Source organism: Penicillium nucicola, assembly GCF_028828085.1.
Source record: "Penicillium nucicola strain IBT 29836 chromosome Unknown utg000010l, whole genome shotgun sequence".
NCBI lineage: Eukaryota > Fungi > Ascomycota > Eurotiomycetes > Eurotiales > Aspergillaceae > Penicillium > Penicillium nucicola.
The window spans coordinates 4885618-4902548 of record NW_026643134.1 but is presented as its reverse complement, the minus strand read 5'-3'; the positions used below and the strand labels follow the sequence as shown (position 1 = coordinate 4902548).

The 16931-nt window shown below is 50.9% G+C and overlaps 5 protein-coding genes across 5 annotated transcripts; 2 read left to right on the top strand and 3 right to left on the bottom strand.

Moving 5' to 3' along the window:
* Positions 1–6439: 6439 nt before the first annotated feature.
* Positions 6440–6793, top strand: N7511_010425 (uncharacterized protein; the record flags this gene model as incomplete). Its single annotated transcript, XM_057132802.1, has 1 exon — positions 6440–6793. The coding sequence occupies one exon, from the start codon at positions 6440–6442 to the stop codon at positions 6791–6793; it is 354 nt and encodes a 117-aa protein (XP_056980790.1).
* Positions 6794–7818: 1025 nt separating this feature from the next.
* On the bottom strand, positions 7819–8970 carry N7511_010424 (thioredoxin-like protein 1; the record flags this gene model as incomplete). The annotated part of the gene is made up of 3 exons (XM_057132801.1): positions 7819–8584; positions 8682–8829; positions 8895–8970. The coding sequence occupies 3 exons, from the start codon at positions 8968–8970 to the stop codon at positions 7819–7821; spliced, it is 990 nt and encodes a 329-aa protein (XP_056980789.1).
* Positions 8971–9758: 788 nt separating this feature from the next.
* N7511_010423 (diphthamide biosynthesis protein 4) lies at positions 9759–10328 on the bottom strand (the record flags this gene model as incomplete). The annotated part of the gene is made up of 1 exon (XM_057132800.1): positions 9759–10328. The coding sequence occupies one exon, from the start codon at positions 10326–10328 to the stop codon at positions 9759–9761; it is 570 nt and encodes a 189-aa protein (XP_056980788.1).
* A 612-nt stretch (positions 10329–10940) lies between these two features.
* N7511_010422 (peroxidase) lies at positions 10941–12109 on the bottom strand (the record flags this gene model as incomplete). Its single annotated transcript, XM_057132799.1, has 2 exons — positions 10941–11684; positions 11744–12109. 2 exons carry the CDS (start codon positions 12107–12109, stop codon positions 10941–10943), a joined length of 1110 nt encoding a protein of 369 aa, XP_056980787.1.
* A 2081-nt stretch (positions 12110–14190) lies between these two features.
* Positions 14191–16707, top strand: N7511_010421 (uncharacterized protein; the record flags this gene model as incomplete). The annotated part of the gene is made up of 5 exons (XM_057132798.1): positions 14191–14305; positions 14355–14371; positions 14427–14537; positions 14594–14808; positions 14841–16707. 5 exons carry the CDS (start codon positions 14191–14193, stop codon positions 16705–16707), a joined length of 2325 nt encoding a protein of 774 aa, XP_056980786.1.
* Positions 16708–16931: the final 224 nt, after the last annotated feature.

Sequence of the window (16931 nt, the reverse complement as noted above, 5' to 3'; positions counted from 1 at the left end):
ACACGTACAGTACATTTTCATGTACACTGTACAGTACCTGTCCAGAACAAAATCTACACGTCAATGGTATTAGAATTCAATATCCAGTGAGTACAGACAGCATCAGCATGCACGCCCAAAGGCGATATTCGTCCAATTGCGCGGCCTACTGCAGGAACCAGCTGCGGGGGGACACAGCCGCGAGAACCACATAGGCAACTGAAAACGCTTATTGGATGTAACAAGGGAAAAAAAAGACTCAATTGCGTTGGAGTGTCGAATAAGCGCTTCGTGAAGGTTTCCGGGTGATTGGTTCCGCATGCCCTAAGATGCATGATTGGGGAGTATACTGTACAGTGTGTCTTGAAGTGCGTAGAACACATGCTCTCTCTCTCTCTCTTTCGACCGTATGATAACACCCTACCAATACCACACCAGCAGGCTGACAGTTCAGACCCAATTTTAGACGCTTGCAGTTGGTCTCACCAATATATCATTGGCCATGGTCAGCCATGGTCGCGAAGTGATGTGTTCCGATTGCATGGTGATGTGATGGCACGACTCGTCTCACTTGATGACCTGTAGATCCGGGGACAAAGGCCATGACATCGTCTGTACTGTGCTGTGATTGATCTCAACTTTGAGAGAAGAGGGCGCATAATCCGACACATCGAGTATGCATGGTGCAAGGTGGTATGTTGACGGTTGTGGCACAAGCTCTACCAATCCCAGTGGAAATGAAATTCATAATTTTGTCCCTGTACGGCATTTCATCATGTCGGAGTCCCGCGACACTGTCTGATTGGTCACTAAAGATAGTGCGACCCCAAGGCTCCTCTCTTCGTGGCTCTGGAGTGGCTCTGGAGTGGTCCCGCTATTCCTTCACGGGCCAAGTGTCGCCGCGCGGCGGAGACTTCCACCTTCCCCTGCCAATAATGCGCGCCACGGTGGACTCTGGAAATTGGGGTCTGATCACTTTAGCCAGAATGAGTCGGTCTTTATCCACTCTATACACCATGGCTTATCCTAAGGGAGAGGGAGTTATAACTCCGAGTTTCAAGGAGTGTTCGTATTAGATTGGAGAATGCATGGAAGGCTGTCATCCTCTCTTCGAGAAAAAGTCCACATAGGATATAGGGTCAACAAGACCCACAATTGTTTATATTATAGATAGCTGTACGGAGGAGGGATTAAGCTCACAGCTTGGGATACCTCGACTTCTCAATTTTGTGTCATATTGGCTTCGAAACTATTTGCTTTCTTCTCTCGAAATCCTTGCCGCCACCGTTGTCGCACAGACGAGTGGATGTTTAAGCCCACGGGCTCGAAGCTAAAACAAAGAAACCAAAAAGAAGCAAGTTCAAAAGTGGCACTAGTTGGAAATTCGCGCCGAATTTCGATCGTCGTGCTTGTGCTCGACTGACTCGCCACGAGAGCTTCAAGCTTCAAGCTCACCGGTACCGAGCGGGAAGAAAATAAAACTGGACTTGACTTCACACGGGCTACCCCTACTACTGTCCTGTACTGTACACACGGGAGTACACGGGATAGAAACTAAGCTATGGCGACTACAAACGGCCTAAGGAAATTGATGACCTTCTAGCCTCAAAACCAACAGCTCTAGAAAGACGTGAGTGGAGCTGACTGGAGATTGACGCGGGCAGTTCCTAGTTCCATCACTAAGGTCCGCGGAAGGTCCTCCAATGCAGCCGAGGGGACTAAGTGGTCCTCTATGGACCTTGATGGACCCCCGAAAAACAGAGAGGAATTGCCAGTTGATCTGCCAAGGTATATACTGGAGTCCACGGAATGGTGCAATAGACAGACACAAATCGAGAAAACAACCGTGCGATTGGCAAAAAGAAAATTAACAGAGGATGCTTGGCCGGGAAGGGAGAGACCCAAGTTCAGTTCCCCGACGAATCAGAGCGGCACATGAAATATCGGAATATGGGGAAAAGAGAGAGGGCGCAAAGGATGCGAGAAACCGTTTGGAGATCTTCATGCTCGTATCCGACACACAGCAAAGGCGACGAGTCGAAGCTGTCACTTATGCATAGCATCGGGAGAGTTTCCCAAGATCCGAAGGCCGACTGCGCCCGTCAAGCAAGGGTTCAATTTCTCTCTATGCATGTTGCCTCTACAGTAGCAAAACAAACTTCTCCTCCGTTCGGAGGAGCAGTACCCACATATGATTAACAGTGCATTTCCAAGCCCCAGTCCCGTCGAAAAAAGGCAACAAAGTAACCCCAAATGGAAGAAACCAGAATCAATAAGATACTGGAGGCCAATTTCCACGCCACCAGGATTCGGGATTTGGACAGATCAGACCATATGATACACGCCAACCTAGACGAGAAACGTCACAAAGAGAGTGGAGCAGAGACGGAGATCCGCTTTGGAGGAAATTCATTCTCAACGGCCCTTAGCGACCGAGATACATCGATACACTTGCAGGGATGATATTTTGCCTTGACACTAGCGCCCGTCACATGGAACAGACCGTAGTCTAAGATCTAGCACTGAGACTGAAGGGTCGGTTGTGTTCAATCGTGCCATGGCGTACGGCGGAGTCGAGGCCCTGTCATGTTGTGTCGTAATGGAGCAGACCTAGACATGGAGATTATCACTCTTTTTACGCGGATAGTGGCTCCGAGGTGTGAGAGCACGGATCCCAGATACCAGACAATTCCAGGAGAGTGGGCTTGACAGCGGGAATTGAGCGATATTCAGATCCGCGGGTTGCCGTTTATATTGTATCATCCTGTCCCATCGAAGTGATTGGGTTATCCAATCTACTGTATTCCATACTAAGTTGCCTATCGTACACTATTAACTACAGAGTACAGACCTCCCCAGATGTAGAGAGTCATCTAGAAGCGACCATACTCTATCCGGAGACAGTAGAAATCATTGATATACGCAGATCCTCCATGTGGGGGAGCCGGTCAGTTGGTGGATTCGCTCTTGGTCGGCCCTTTCCGTTAAGCCTGAATCTGAAACAGCCAGTTCACCGTATCTCGGGATAGAACACGCGTTTTTGAGGCCTCTGGTTACACTAGCGTGCACCGGGGCCTTGGCGAGGTTTTTCCTTCTTTTCCTTGCTTTTCCTCTTTTTTTTCCATTTTTGTTTTTTTTTTCCCTTAATTTGACTTTTGACATTTCTCCAAGCAAGACCCTCTCGGCGTGCGAGGCGTTGCATTATTGTTCATGGTCGCTTTTTTTTTGCGGAGCCTATACTTTGCGGTGTGCTCTCGTGGAGTTGCTCCGTTTTGGGAGAGCTTTGGCCTGACTCTGATCATTGTTTAGGTGACTTTGCTGGATACAGCAGGAGTTGGGAGAAAAACGTGCTCGAGGGTGGGCTTTGCAATTGACTAATGATCACCAATTGGTCACTAATGGACTCTCTAATTAACTGTCACTGCGAGATGAGGGATATTGGGATGTTGGAGGGAGGCGGATTGGAACATTCTTAGTGTCGTCTCAAGTACTTTATTATATTTTGCCTCTGTATACAGTGGTCTCTAAGCCGAATTTGTTATCACACCCGTGGCTAATTAATCTAGAGACTCGAGACTAGAGATACACCAGCACTGCCACCCTCCAACCTTGGAAGTGGTTCTACGCACGGGACGCTCTAAAGGGAGCTTCACGCCGAAGCCACAAGGTCCTCGGAGCACGTGTCTCAAGATGTCATGTTACATTCGAGAATTGCGGGGAGGAAACTCGGCTAACCAGCGTGGCGAATCCATGGGTCTCCAGCGGGTTTAGCGTTTTAGGAAAATACGTGCATCAGAGCACCGTGGATACCTAGGTAGACACGTGCAAAGCTCTTCAGAGTCCACGGGTATGATGTGGGAATATTGTTTGTCTGTGTCTGTGTCTGTGTGTGTGTGTGTGTGTGTGTGTGTGTGTGTGTGGACTCACGGAGAATTTCAGACAAACTTTCACTAGAGCTTTAGCCCTACACTGCAGGTGTTTCACATTCAATCCCTCGGTATCCGCATACTCCGGACTCCAGAATCGCGATCTCAGTTCCAAAGTTTGCCTCCGACACTAACCCCAGTGTAGTATTCAGTCCTTGCTCTGGCCACCGTGGTTAACCTTGAGATCAGCCGTACCATCGCTCGCTACCTGCTATTCTAGAAGAAATGACACGCTCGGATCTCTGACCACTGGACTTTCCACCTGCACATGCTTCGCCCTTGCCGACATGAACGTGGGAAAAAAAGCCACGGGGAGAAAGCAGTTCGTTTCAGGTAAGATCTTCTGCGCATCGAGCAGTCCCCGTCACTCGGGGTTCATTTCCTAGAGATCCCCTTCCCTTCACACTAGCCCACTAGCACACAAGCACAACTAGTACACAGCTATCCTCCTAAGCCCGAGCTATAGCCAAAAAGCAAGCACAACCAATGGCGTTATCAGCAAGTTCACGCTTTCAAGGTTTTTTCAAAAGCTTCTCTTTTCGGGAATGGTTCGTGGTTTGCCCCCACTCGTTTCCACCCGCGGTATGGATCGGCCTCCGGTGAGCCCACAAATTAGAGAAGAGAATGGAAATTGGACAAGATCTGTATGCGGTACAACTGTGTAAAATACACCCAAAATGCGGAGATGGATCTATCCCGTGGTGGGATGGAGTGAGCCGTGGTGCATTAGGGCCCTACTGGCACCTCGCTATCTGCCAATTGGCTGTTCGCGAGACTACTGTATTCACACTTGAAGACTAGCTTTCCTGTTCCTGACCCAGAACGAACCGTCTGGAAACCCAAAGCCTTGGCACAGGAACTGCATTTTCTCCCCGCTGACCCAATTATCGGGTGTTCCTGGATGGGGACCGTGGTGGGCCAATTGATTGGGATGATTGGGGGGATGATTGGGGCATGATTGGGGGTGATTGGGGGTTAATGGAGGATGATGTGGTGAGTGATTCGATCCTCCGATGTCGTATCTTCTCGGACCATTCTTTGGTACGACTGGATCCTAGAGGCTACTCCCCCAAAGAACACGGTGCACTATCTGATCCGTTCTCGCAATGGGTTTCGGGTTCATTGGTCCCCCATATCTTAAGCACGGAATGGGCCCGAGAGACTAGAGAGTCAATTCTTCGTCCAAACTCAAGAATTGGAGCAAAATAAGAAGAAAAAAAAGGTTCCTGACAAGGTTCAACACTATATTCTCGCGTGACGAATATCTTCAGTCTATATGCCGTAGTTCGTATCCACCGAAAACACCAGAAAACCCTGCAGAACGCACCATCCCCCGTCTAGCGATAACTATATGCAAGTGGCGCAAGTCTAAGTCAGACTCGGGGAGATACCGTCGAGCGGATGACCGTGTCTATCACGATCGCCCGGCTCCATTTGCCATCAGATAGTGTATACAGTCCACGGCTCAAAACCAAGGAAGTGGGCTGACGTTGGAGCAGATCATCACTCAATCTTCTGTACGTAATAAATTTTGACGATGAAGCTTGGGAATATTGCAAATACTGTTTTGGGAAAACGCGGGCTTGCCTTTACCCTTTGGCCAACGATTCAGCTGTCTTCCACGTTCCAGTCCTACTGCATTTTGCACAGGTGGACAGCAACGCATGCCAGCGCCAGTGGCCAGATCTGGTCCCACGTGCTGAAACCAGGACCAAAGCCGAGCTGAACTTGGGGGAGATCCCTCCCGGTGGCGAGTATACATGACGAACATCATTCGATCGTGCACATTCCCTTCAATCTCAAATTTCTCAGCTAAAAGCGCGGTCCAGCTCATAGCTCCCTGCACATCAACAGCGATCTTGCCAGTCTGGCCACAGCTCTATCCACTGACCACTGAGCACGAGCACGAAATGCGGGCAGCAAATACACAGTACGGAGTACACGGAAACGCACAGCCTACATTGTACACACAAACACAAAACCCAGGCCAATTTGACTCGTATCGAGAAAGCGGGTCTCCCGGTCCATTGCGACGGAGGATTCTGCGCAACATAATTGAAAGTTGTCTTCAATTTGTGGACTTTAGCCTGAAAAACCAGAAGCTCCATTCCTTGGGTCGGGTAAACCGGGGATCTCATCACGAAATACACCTATCTGGGACCTGCAGAGGGATGAAACTTGAAACATGAAACTCAACTCAGATCTCGCATCCACTTGGAACGAAAATCGTGCATCTCCAAGGTCGGCGTCCATGGATCGGGGGTCCAGTCCAGTCCATGTTGGGTTCAGGCACCGACCCAGACTTGTGGGCCGACAGCACTATACTGTAGCAGCAAGTGGGCAAACACACACACTTCCCGATCTAGAACAACAGACGAGGAACATCGACAGTCTACAGCGCCAACGTTACTATATATGGGACTGACGATGGGGACCGATGAGATCGAGGCATCCGGTGAATACGAATAGCCGCCACAATCCGCTTCTTGCGCTCGGTAAGGTAGCCGGCACCAAACACCAAAAAAGCCACCAACATGCCACTAACATGCCACCCGCGACAAGACGAACCTCACGGCTTTTGCAGCGCGGAATATCCGGTCACTTTTCGTGTTGCCAAGCGCGAGAACTCCAGTTGCGGACCAGGGACGGCGGTCTCCATTCTCCATTCTCCATTCTCGGCTCTCCAGGCTCCATGCTCCGCGGGCCGTGTGATCCAAACAAACAATGCACGTTTTGTGTGCAGGACGGACCACGGGCTGGTCGGCAACCAGTGTGTGTACCTTGCGAGACGGGAGCGTACCGATGTGGATTCGCCAGGCCGAGATATGGATATGCACCATGACCGCCGGAGGCCCGGTGATGCAATTCAGCATTCAGCCTTACTCTGACGGAACAAATATTGCATCATGCTTCAATTTCTTGTACTGTGGATTTGGATATGGTCTGGTGTGTGGCTCCTAGTCCCCAAAGGTCCTTGGAAGATATGCAATTTGCTTTTTGGTCTGAATAATGTTATCGGCTGCTAAGCGAGGACACTGTTATGCAGTGTGTATCTGACATGATTTATATCTGCTCTGTGGCGGTCCTGCTGGACTCTCAGATCAAAGAGCAGCAAAGGTAAGACCAATGAGAGTATCAAGTTCCAACAGCGGTACAGAAGACCTGGACACCCTGGACGCTGGATGCTGTATACACAGCAGTACTAATAAAATGGCCTCAGTGAATGGTTTAAAAGTGAGATCACGCTCCCAAAGGGAGTCAGTCTCTTCCTATCATAGAATCCAAAACTCATCATCGACCATAATAATAATATGAAGAAGAAGAGAGGGAAAAACTTCGAAGAAAAGTTCCTCGCGTCGGTGCTTACATAAGGCCCCTACTTTTTCTGTGTGCGAAAACTGCTCGGTGAAGGGGGGTCGGAAAAACCCAGCGTCCGGGCAGGACATAAAAGCTCGAACTCGCCGGGCAGCTTTTCCTTTTCTTCTTTCTTTCTTCGTGCGGCGGCGCAACTAAGGATTACCCGTGTTGCCTGGACATCCACGGTCATTTGTCTGGCCTTCAGTGATGTTACCCAGGTGTCAGTTGCGTCACAGAGAAATGAAATTGCACATCGGTTCTTACTTTATAGGTCTTTCTGATTCTTTTAGGATGAGACCTTTTGGTTTGGGATCGGACATCTCCCTTCGGGGACTAGCTATTAGTTTTGATACATGTGAATATGATCGGTTTTCTTGTGGAATCTTTTTTTGACGAGTAGTTTTCATGGTCATAAACAATGCGGTAGTGCTACCAACACTGCGCTCTGCTTGGTTTGAAAGCTCGGGTCAGGACGCCAATGCGAGCTCGATTGATGCTCCAAGCTCAAGCTCAAGCTATTCTGTCATATAAAATTCTTTAATCCAGTATTCTATATTTACTCGCCAGGCTCATCACCAATCTTCTCCAACTTGCCCATGGACCTCTTCTCGCCCGCCTCACCAATAACCCGAATGCGATCCACGCGCAGCTTCTCACTCTCCCCATCTCCATCAATAAAGAACAGAACCAGCGAGGTAATACTCTGGAAATTGACAAACCGCAACCCAACCGTTGCAGTGGCAGTCTTCTCATCCCAATCTCCAGCCTGGATCTCCACCTTCTGCACAGGTGGAATCCCATCCGCCTCGTCAAATCCAAGTACATGGGCCGTATTCTTGTAAATATGAATGTTCCGTGGCCGCATAGGAGTCTCGTCATCGCCATCTGCAGGCGGGAGGGAGGTAATTTGAAGCGAGTGCACCTTGAGCGTGGACTGGAAGGGGATATATAGCATCAGCTGCTCGTCCGTGTCACTCTCCACCCAGTCCGCGGCGCTGTTCTCCTTGCCCTTGCCCTTGCCCTTGCCGGCCAGGCTGGAGGGCTTCGATGTGCCGAACAGTGTGCGCGGGGCTGCGAGCTCCGTGTCCCGGTTCAACAGCTCCAGGCCCTTGAAGTCAACCTGGTCTGTGATGTCGCTGTAGCCCTTGGCCACTGTGCCGCCGATCCAAGTGTCGCCGGAGCTTCCTTCGCCGGGACTGGCGTCGTCGGATTGGCTTGCTTCTGAGGCGAGCTTTTGCACGATTGAGTTCAGTTTTGACGGGTTGGCGCCCTTGACGGTTTCGTTCACGCGGCCGTTCTTGAAGACGATGAAGGTTGGCATTCTGGATTCAGGCTGTTAGCTGTTGTTCAATGGTTTGTATAATTTGGCTTGTAGGGTTTGGCTGGGCTGGCTGGGCGGTTCTTGTAGGGTGTACATACGCTGTGACACCGTAAGTTTTGGCGAGGTCTTGTTGCTGGTCGACATTGATCTTCGTGAAGGTGATTTGCTTTGGACGAGTGAGCTGTGTCGCGAGCTGCTCATAAACTGGCGCAATAGTCTTGCATGGTCCGCACCAGTCGGCGTAGACTGGATCAGGCCTGGGTTAGTGATTGCTAAGACAGGATCGGCGGGGTAGGATCCAAGGAACTTACAGTCAGCCACGACTAGGCGCGATGCGCTGAGCAGCGAGATGAATTGCTCCTTTGAGGAGATCTGAACGACAGACATGGTGAAGTTGGGGTGTGAGGAAGGATGGCGGTGGATGGGAAGAGGCGTGTTTTGGTGCCTCCGAATATGTCATCAGCCCCTCTGCAAGGTGCATACCTACTCAACTACCCGTGAACCTATCAACCACACGGGCGATCTAGATATGCTAGAGTACTCTCGGCATTGTTTGCTATTTAGGTCGGTGATTTAATTCAATCCTGGGAGAAAATAGAGCATTAGGTTCTTGAAGATTGGTGTTTGTCTATGCGTGTGGCAGGATATATATTGAGGTGTAACCGGAAGCCGAGACTAACTGTATCTTGATGCTTAACCTCATAGTAGAAAGATATTTGACTGACGACAAGCATAATCAGATTTAAAACTCGCCTGCAGCTATCTAACACAGCATTTGTCTCACCAAGACATCAGTTGGGATCACAATCAGCGGCTGTGGGATCCCCCAGGAGGATTCAAAACTGCACTGAGCACTCAAGGCACAATTGATTCAAAATGCGACGAGACAGACGGCAAAAGCCACTGACTGGCCTCGGCCAATCCTCGAGAACTGATAAGCCTTGCAGGCTCGACGGCAAAAAAAAATCTGGCGTCCAACCCACAGCGAGCGTGAGCTCACGAGCAGGTCATGAGCTGCAACAGTGCTGCAAAAGCATCCGCCCGAGTAATTTGTCCAGTGTAGCAGATCCCTGGAAGCGTAGACCAAGCTAGTCGGTAAACGTTAGTCCTGGGTACTGTACTGCGGGTTACAACAGACAGAGTGAAGAAATCATTCCTGATACTCAAAATCTGCTTCACCCCTCCACAGCAAAAAGAATCTTCAACCAGAGGCTGCACCCTCGACACCCAATGACGATCTCCCCATGCTCAGCCTCTCTTTCCAAATCATCTTCTGTAACCAAGAATCCTCGCTCATCACCACACCGACAACCGCGATACCAGCAGTCCCCGTCCTCGCTCTCGTCGCAAGCGAGATCCTCCAAATCCACAATCTCCAGTCCAGTATGGAAAACCTGGCCACCTTTCTCTGCCTTTACCCTGTCCAGTCGAAGAGAGCGGTCATATTCGGCGCGAAGAAGGGGGTCAGATAGTGTTTTGTAAGCGGCAGTAATCTGGTCAACGGTATACGGCTGTCGCGGGGACTCGGTCGATCGAAAGAGCGGGTTAGACATAGACGCAGAAGAGACTGTATTCGAGTCACTTAATCCAGCATCTTTCGCGACAGCGCCCGCTTTATCCGGGTGGTGTTTTAGCAGGGCTTTGTGGTATGCGAGTTTTATTTGCTGCTTGGAAAGGATCACCCCGGCCGAAGATGCCGTAAATGGCAGACTAAGGATCTCATAGAAATCGCCTAGATGGGCCATTGTTCTTGCGGCGTCGCGAAGGCCGTGTCGGTTTGGGGTGGAGGGTGTTCTGCGTGGTTGCGCTGTGCTGGTCCCGTGTTGCGCCTGGTCCTCGTGCGGTCGGAGTATGTGCAATGGGTAGTGGTGACGCCTCGTAGTCTAGTGAAGAGGTCTAACCGCGTGCATATCAGGATTCGCCTTGAGAATCTGGGGTAGGCTGGTGGAAAGCGGGGTGTTTGGGTTTTTTGAAGATTGAAAACGGCGAAGGGCACGCCACTTGGGTGAGGCTGTCCCGGACCCATACTTCCTGCTCTCCTTCAGCTTTCACTTTCACCACTACTCTCTTTCTCTTCGTATACAGCGTGTTCTTCAAACAATTTGGTCGACGAGTGATCCACGCAGTCACAGTTTGGTGCGGGCTTCACCTTACCGGTGGACTCAGATGCTATACTCTACTCAGGGATATACGGCAATACCTACCAGTATCACTATGACGAAATGCAGTGGTGCAGTGAAAATGCAAGGAAATTTAGTATTTCATTCGAATGAGAACAAATCTCTATGAGCAGTTGACTCGGATATCAAGATAGGAAAAGAAATATGCAAAACGACGGTGAGCTTCAAGCAACTTGCTTACTCAGAAGGCTTGAAGACGAAGCGGTCCTCGGACTTGATCTGGAAAGGCACACCAAGCTCAATGAGCTTGACAAAGACATCCGAGAACTCCTTGAAGAAAACATCGCTGTCCTTAGCATAACGCTCAACGTGCTGCTTGAAGCCCTTGTCCTTGATCAGGGCAATATCGGAGGGCAGCATCATGAGAGTCTGAGTGGTCTTGTCAGTGAACTGAGTAGGACCGTTCCACTTCTTCTGGCTCCACTTCTCCTCAACAAGCAGCTTGAAGAAGTCGTTGCTGAAGACGGTAGGGCTGAAGTCCCAGGGACCATCGAAGCCGGAGCGATCAGAGTGAGCACGACCCAGAGCGTGGGCACCGATCAGAGCAACCATTTCGCGGTCATCAAAGCCCATACGACCGAAGACGTCGCGGATGTGACGGTGACCCTGGGCAGCGTCGGGCAGACGGCCGTCGGGAGTGCAGGCGGCGACATCCTTGTCCTCACGGCCGGGTCTCCAGGGGATCGTGGGACCACCCAGTTCCTGAATGGAACAAGCACCACCCAGAGTCCACAAGTCAGAGTAGGTAATCCAGGGGAACTGAGCCTTGATGGGCTCGAGGAAGTCACGGGCGTGCTTGAGACCGGCGTTGGCGCCGTGGTCCGACTCAGGAGCGAATCTCATGGTGGAGCCATTGCTACCTCCAGTGCCGGTCTCCTTGTCGTAGGTACCGCTAGCGTGCCATGCGAGACGAACGAGGACCTGTGCAGATGACTTGTGAGCTGTCTGCTTGAGCTGCCAGCGTGCGGGGTTTAACTTACGGGACCATAGCTGCCGTCGTCATAGTCGGTCTCATTCTGGAGACGGAGAGCGATGGCGTCGTACACCTTCTGGTAGTCGGCCTGGGTAGGGACGAAGGGACCCTTGGGGGAGGCACCGTTCAGGTAGAAGTACGCACCACCAGCACCGAGGGCAGCGATACCGAAGGCCCAGATGCCAGCGGAAGAGGAAGACTTCCCGGAGCCAGCCTCGGAAGAACCAGCCTCAGAAGAATATCCACGACGGGCAGAGGCACGGAGACCCTGGGGAACGGCGAAGCGAGTGCTGCGCGCAGCAGAACGGAAAGAGGAGGTCGCCGGGGTCGAGCGAAGGAAAGCCCGGGATGCGTTTCTTGCAACCGAAGCCATTGTGAAGGAGGGTGTGTAAACGAGAGAAGTCTATTGGGTTGCACAGGAATGTGAGAGAGAATTCGAAGGGAAGAATCGGGAGCCCTAAGTACCTTTCGACTCCGTCCTTCATACATCCCATAGAAGCCGCTGGAACAACCAATCAAGGGGGCCACATATGCGATTTGCCTCGGCGTTTGACGACACTCCGCATTTTGCTCCCCGGGCTGTCACGACCACTTACCGATTGCTTACGGCGCCTATTCTTTTGAACGCTTTCCTTTCTTCCACTGTTTTTCTGTTGAAATTGCTCTTCAATATTGACAAGAATACAGCAATCTCGGTCCATGTGTTCCTCGGAAACAGAGTTGCCCTCGGACAACATTATTAACAGCAACACTCTGTTTGGCCAATTGCGCCCTCTGAGGCCCACAGCTTACTGTACATATCGGTCTGGTCCGCTCACTAATAACGGCAGTCTAGATGTATGGCTTTTGCATCTAGATAAGCTATTTTTATTAATAAGCACCGCTTCCATGCAGAACTGCTGAATTTGATTTGATATTCTCAGGAGGTATGGGCCCAGACAACTTTACAGTGGAAAGGGAATCTGCGAAAAGTACCTCTTCCCCTAGATGTACGTATGTATTCCCACCCAAACACAACCTCATAGAAATGTCGACATATCTCGTCAGATCACCACTCCATTGGGAAGTGAAAGATAGGTGCGATGAATATGGACGAGAGAATACAGATCATAAAAGAGTATGGCGCTACACTTTTTTGAAGATGTCACGCAGGTGAAGGAACTTGACAGCACCAGTGACTAAATACGTTTTTGAGGAGGCCTACGAAGTGCTAGTCTTGGGATAGGTAGACACAACCAACAGGAAGTTATAGGCGCCTTGCAGAAGTATTCGACGCCCCGGACATACTATCCTATCGGATCGTGGATAGCTTCGACGGGGCAGAGTAGGGTGTCATCTGGTTCTGCCTTTCATAAGTTGTCTTACATGTCTGGTCTTTGGAGTCAATGGTCAGACTGGGAAGCACAAGGCGGAAGGACGGAGCAGGAAGCGTTTACGGTGAGAGCGCGAGGGTTGGGGATCAGCCATGGGTGTTACGCGAAGTAGTGGATAATTTGAAATAAGAATTTATTAAGTATCTGAGATGTCCGTCGTAAAAAAGTCCTGCTGTTCGATAGATACGAACACCAGGGTGGAGTAGACGCAGCTCTGCTAAAAACTGTTTGGTTTTGATATGCCACGAACGAACGATTATAAAATCACCCAAGAGACGTCCAGTGCCACAAGAAGGCACCACGCGGGTTATGTGGGGGGTATCTACTGAGCTTGCGCAACTTGAAGTGTTGATTCAATTCTCGACATTAAAGAATTGGAGGAACCCTTGAAGTTGACAAACTCAGTGATGGTTGGAGAAGAAGAAGTGGCCCGCGACAGAAAATTTATCTTAGCCCATGTCCCACGTGACTTTCTAGTGTGGTCACATGACCTCCACCAACCATTTGTATCGAAAATTTCGCGCCTCTAGCTCTGTTTCTTCTTTACACTTTTCGAACGCATAATCAACCTCCAATTCCTTTATGTCATAGGATGGCAGGTCATATTGGCGTACTAGATGAAACTCCTGGGCATCATTAGTACTTTTCGACGGTATCGGGGAGCTTCGGCTCCTTTGGTGCGATGGTAGATGCAGTCATTGCTGCCCGGACATCCTTAAATATCGTAGTTCTGTTTGCTTGAGAGTCAACCTGACGCAAGCTGTGAAGGCTGCCCAATGTGCCCAACCGGCTCATTGCAGGCTTCTACACGCGTTCTAGAAGACACGGTGCGGGCCCGAGGGAAGCATCGCAGTAATCAGGATGCGAATAGCTGGACCCCTGGGACTCCATCCTCTGGAGCAGACCCAAGTAAAAAAATCCAGAAAGGCTTAGCAAGGATTAACATCCAACGTTAAGTTATACCAAATCGGCGTTGATCTTCTCCGCCCCTCGGAAACTTGGATTCTTTCCCCTATCCATTCCACTCTTTCTCTTGTACTTCTACCACTCCTTCTTCTTTGTAATCTTATTGTGTTTCATCATGCCATCCGGCATCAGCAAGCGCCAGCAGCTACGGAACGAAAAGACCCTGGCGGAGCTGATCCGCTCCGTTCCTGGCAATGACCGATGTGCCGATTGCGATGCCTTGACCCCAGGTTTGTCCCCCGCGCCACCATTGTTGATCACATACTAACTGTCTGATAGGATGGGCAAGCTGGAATGTATGTTGCCTGAACCTCCGATCGAATCCACAAACTGACCGTTCGTCGCCGATAGATGGGTATCTTCCTCTGCATGCGTTGCGCCGCACTACACCGAAAGCTGGGCACACACATTTCCAAGGTCAAGTCATTATCCATGGACACCTGGTCCGCAGAGCAGGTTGATGTGAGTCAATTCGACCCTTCGGCACGAGCACACACTGACAAAGCTGGCTTTACCAGAGCATGAAATCGCATGGCAACCTTCTCATGAACAAGATCTACAACCCGCGGAACATTAAGCCCCCAATCCCGACCGATATCGACGAAGCCGATGCGTGCATGGAGCGACACATTCGAGCAAAGTATCAATATCGTTCTCTAGAAGATGGCAAGCCGAAGCCCCCGAGCCGGGAGGATTCGAGCTATTCCACCTCCAGGGCCAGATCACCAGAAATGTCAAGAAAGGACTACGATGATAGATCTCCAGAAGGATCCCCCCGCCGCTGCCACCAAAATCTGGCAAGTTCTTCAAATTCGGTCTTCGAAACTCGTCCTCCACCTCCAACCTCCGCCGATTTGGAAACAAGCCCAAGGTCACATCGCCAACTTCAGACAGTGGATCCTGGTCACCACCACCGGCATTGCCTGCTAGGAGGACAACAGGACTTGGCGCACCTGTCGCCGATGTGACGACGGCCTCATTTGAAGCTAAGATGGCAGCGCTGCGGGATATGGGATTCACCAATGACCGACGAAATGAGATGGTTCTCAAGGGATTGAACGAGGACTTGGACCGGGCAGTTGAAACAATGGTCAGGTTGGGCGAGGGAGGCAACCCTACATCAAGATCCAGAACTCCTGCTGCGGCGACCGCACGCGCGGTGACCCCGAAGCCCGAGACATCCAACAATCCATTTGACCGCGCCGTGTCGAATCCAGTTCCCCAGCAATCGCAACCTCAGACCGCTTCTTATAATCCTTTTGACAAACCAACTCTCACGCCAGCCTCTGCGCAACCCTTGGAATCGTCGTTCCAGAACCTGCAGGTTTCCCAGCCATTGTTCCCACACTCCACCGGTGGCTACCCAAACCAAAGCTCCATGCAGCAGCCCATGTACCAACAGCCCTATACACCTCCTGTCACGGCAACCTTCTCACAGTCGTCATATGTCGCATCGCCCCAGAATATGGATAGCTACAATCCTTTTGCCCAGACAGCGCCGCAGCCGCAGATGCAGCAGCCACAGAACGGCTTAGCCAGCCAGTCATATCCAAACCCGAGTGCACAGCAGAACAATCCGTTCTTCAACCCAGCACAGCAAAACCAACCCATGCAATCTCAGCAAATGAGCCAGCAGGCGCCGGCACTCGCAGCTCCCAACCAGCCTCAACACGCGAACACCATGCAGGCCATGTCTTCCTCGTCACCCTTTGGTAACTCGCAATTCGGAGCCTCGCCTTCTTTCCAAGGACAGCAGCAGCAGCAACAACAACAACAACAACCGCAGCAGCAGAACGCTGGTCTGGGATCATACAACCCGTTCCAATCAGGCCCAGCACCGGCGCAGGGTGCAGGCGGTTACCCCAACCAACAGCAATCTCACCTGCAGCCTCAGCAGCCGCAGCAACTTATGCCGCAGCCCACGGGACAGATGGACAAAAACAGCATTCTTTCCTTGTATAATTTGGGACCCTCCCAAGCTAATGTTCCTCCTATTCCTCAACAATATCAAGCCCAGGCCCAAGCCCAGGCCCAAGCCCAGCCCCAATCCTCAAACCCATACGCCTCTATGCAACAAAACCAGACAAACTCGCAACATCAGCTTCAGCCTCAACAACCCGCTGCCAATGGTCAACCCTCGTCAACCAATAATCCATTTTTCGGCGGCGCTCCTACCGGCAACGGTCTTTCTGCCCAAGCAGGTCTAAATCCATACCAACAGCAGCAGCAGCAGCAGCCTTCCTCGGGTACCGGCAGTGGACTCGCCGCTCAGGCAGGAATAAACCCCTACCAACAGCAGCAGCAGCAACAGCAACAGCAACAACAACAACAGCCACAGCCACAGCAGGGATTCTCAGGCACTGGTCTCGCAGCCCAAGCAGGAATAAACCCCTACCAACAACAGCAAAACTCGGGACTAGGAATCGGTAGCATGAACGGCCAGCCTGGGGCCGGAGGTTTTGGCACAACCCCAACAATGGGAGGGAATCCCTCTCCATTCCAAAGCGCGGCACCAGCAGGCTCGGCCTTCAACCGAACACACATGAGCCAGCCAAGTGTGGACGTGAGTGGATTGCAGAATGGTCGGCACAGCCCTGATGCTTTTGCCAGTCTGAGTTCTCGCTATGGTTGATTTTTTTTGTCATGATGCTTACACAATTTTCAATTCCATGATTGGATTCGGATCCCGGCTTTTCACACTTGAAATTCGGGGTATAATGAATATTTTTGGGTTGAAATTGAATGTTGACGTTGATAAACTGATAATGATGGATATAGAAGATTGACGAGACGTGTTACGCTTGTGCATGTCGCATCTTGAGTCTTTGGTCTGTTTGCCGCTCTTTTTTTTTTACT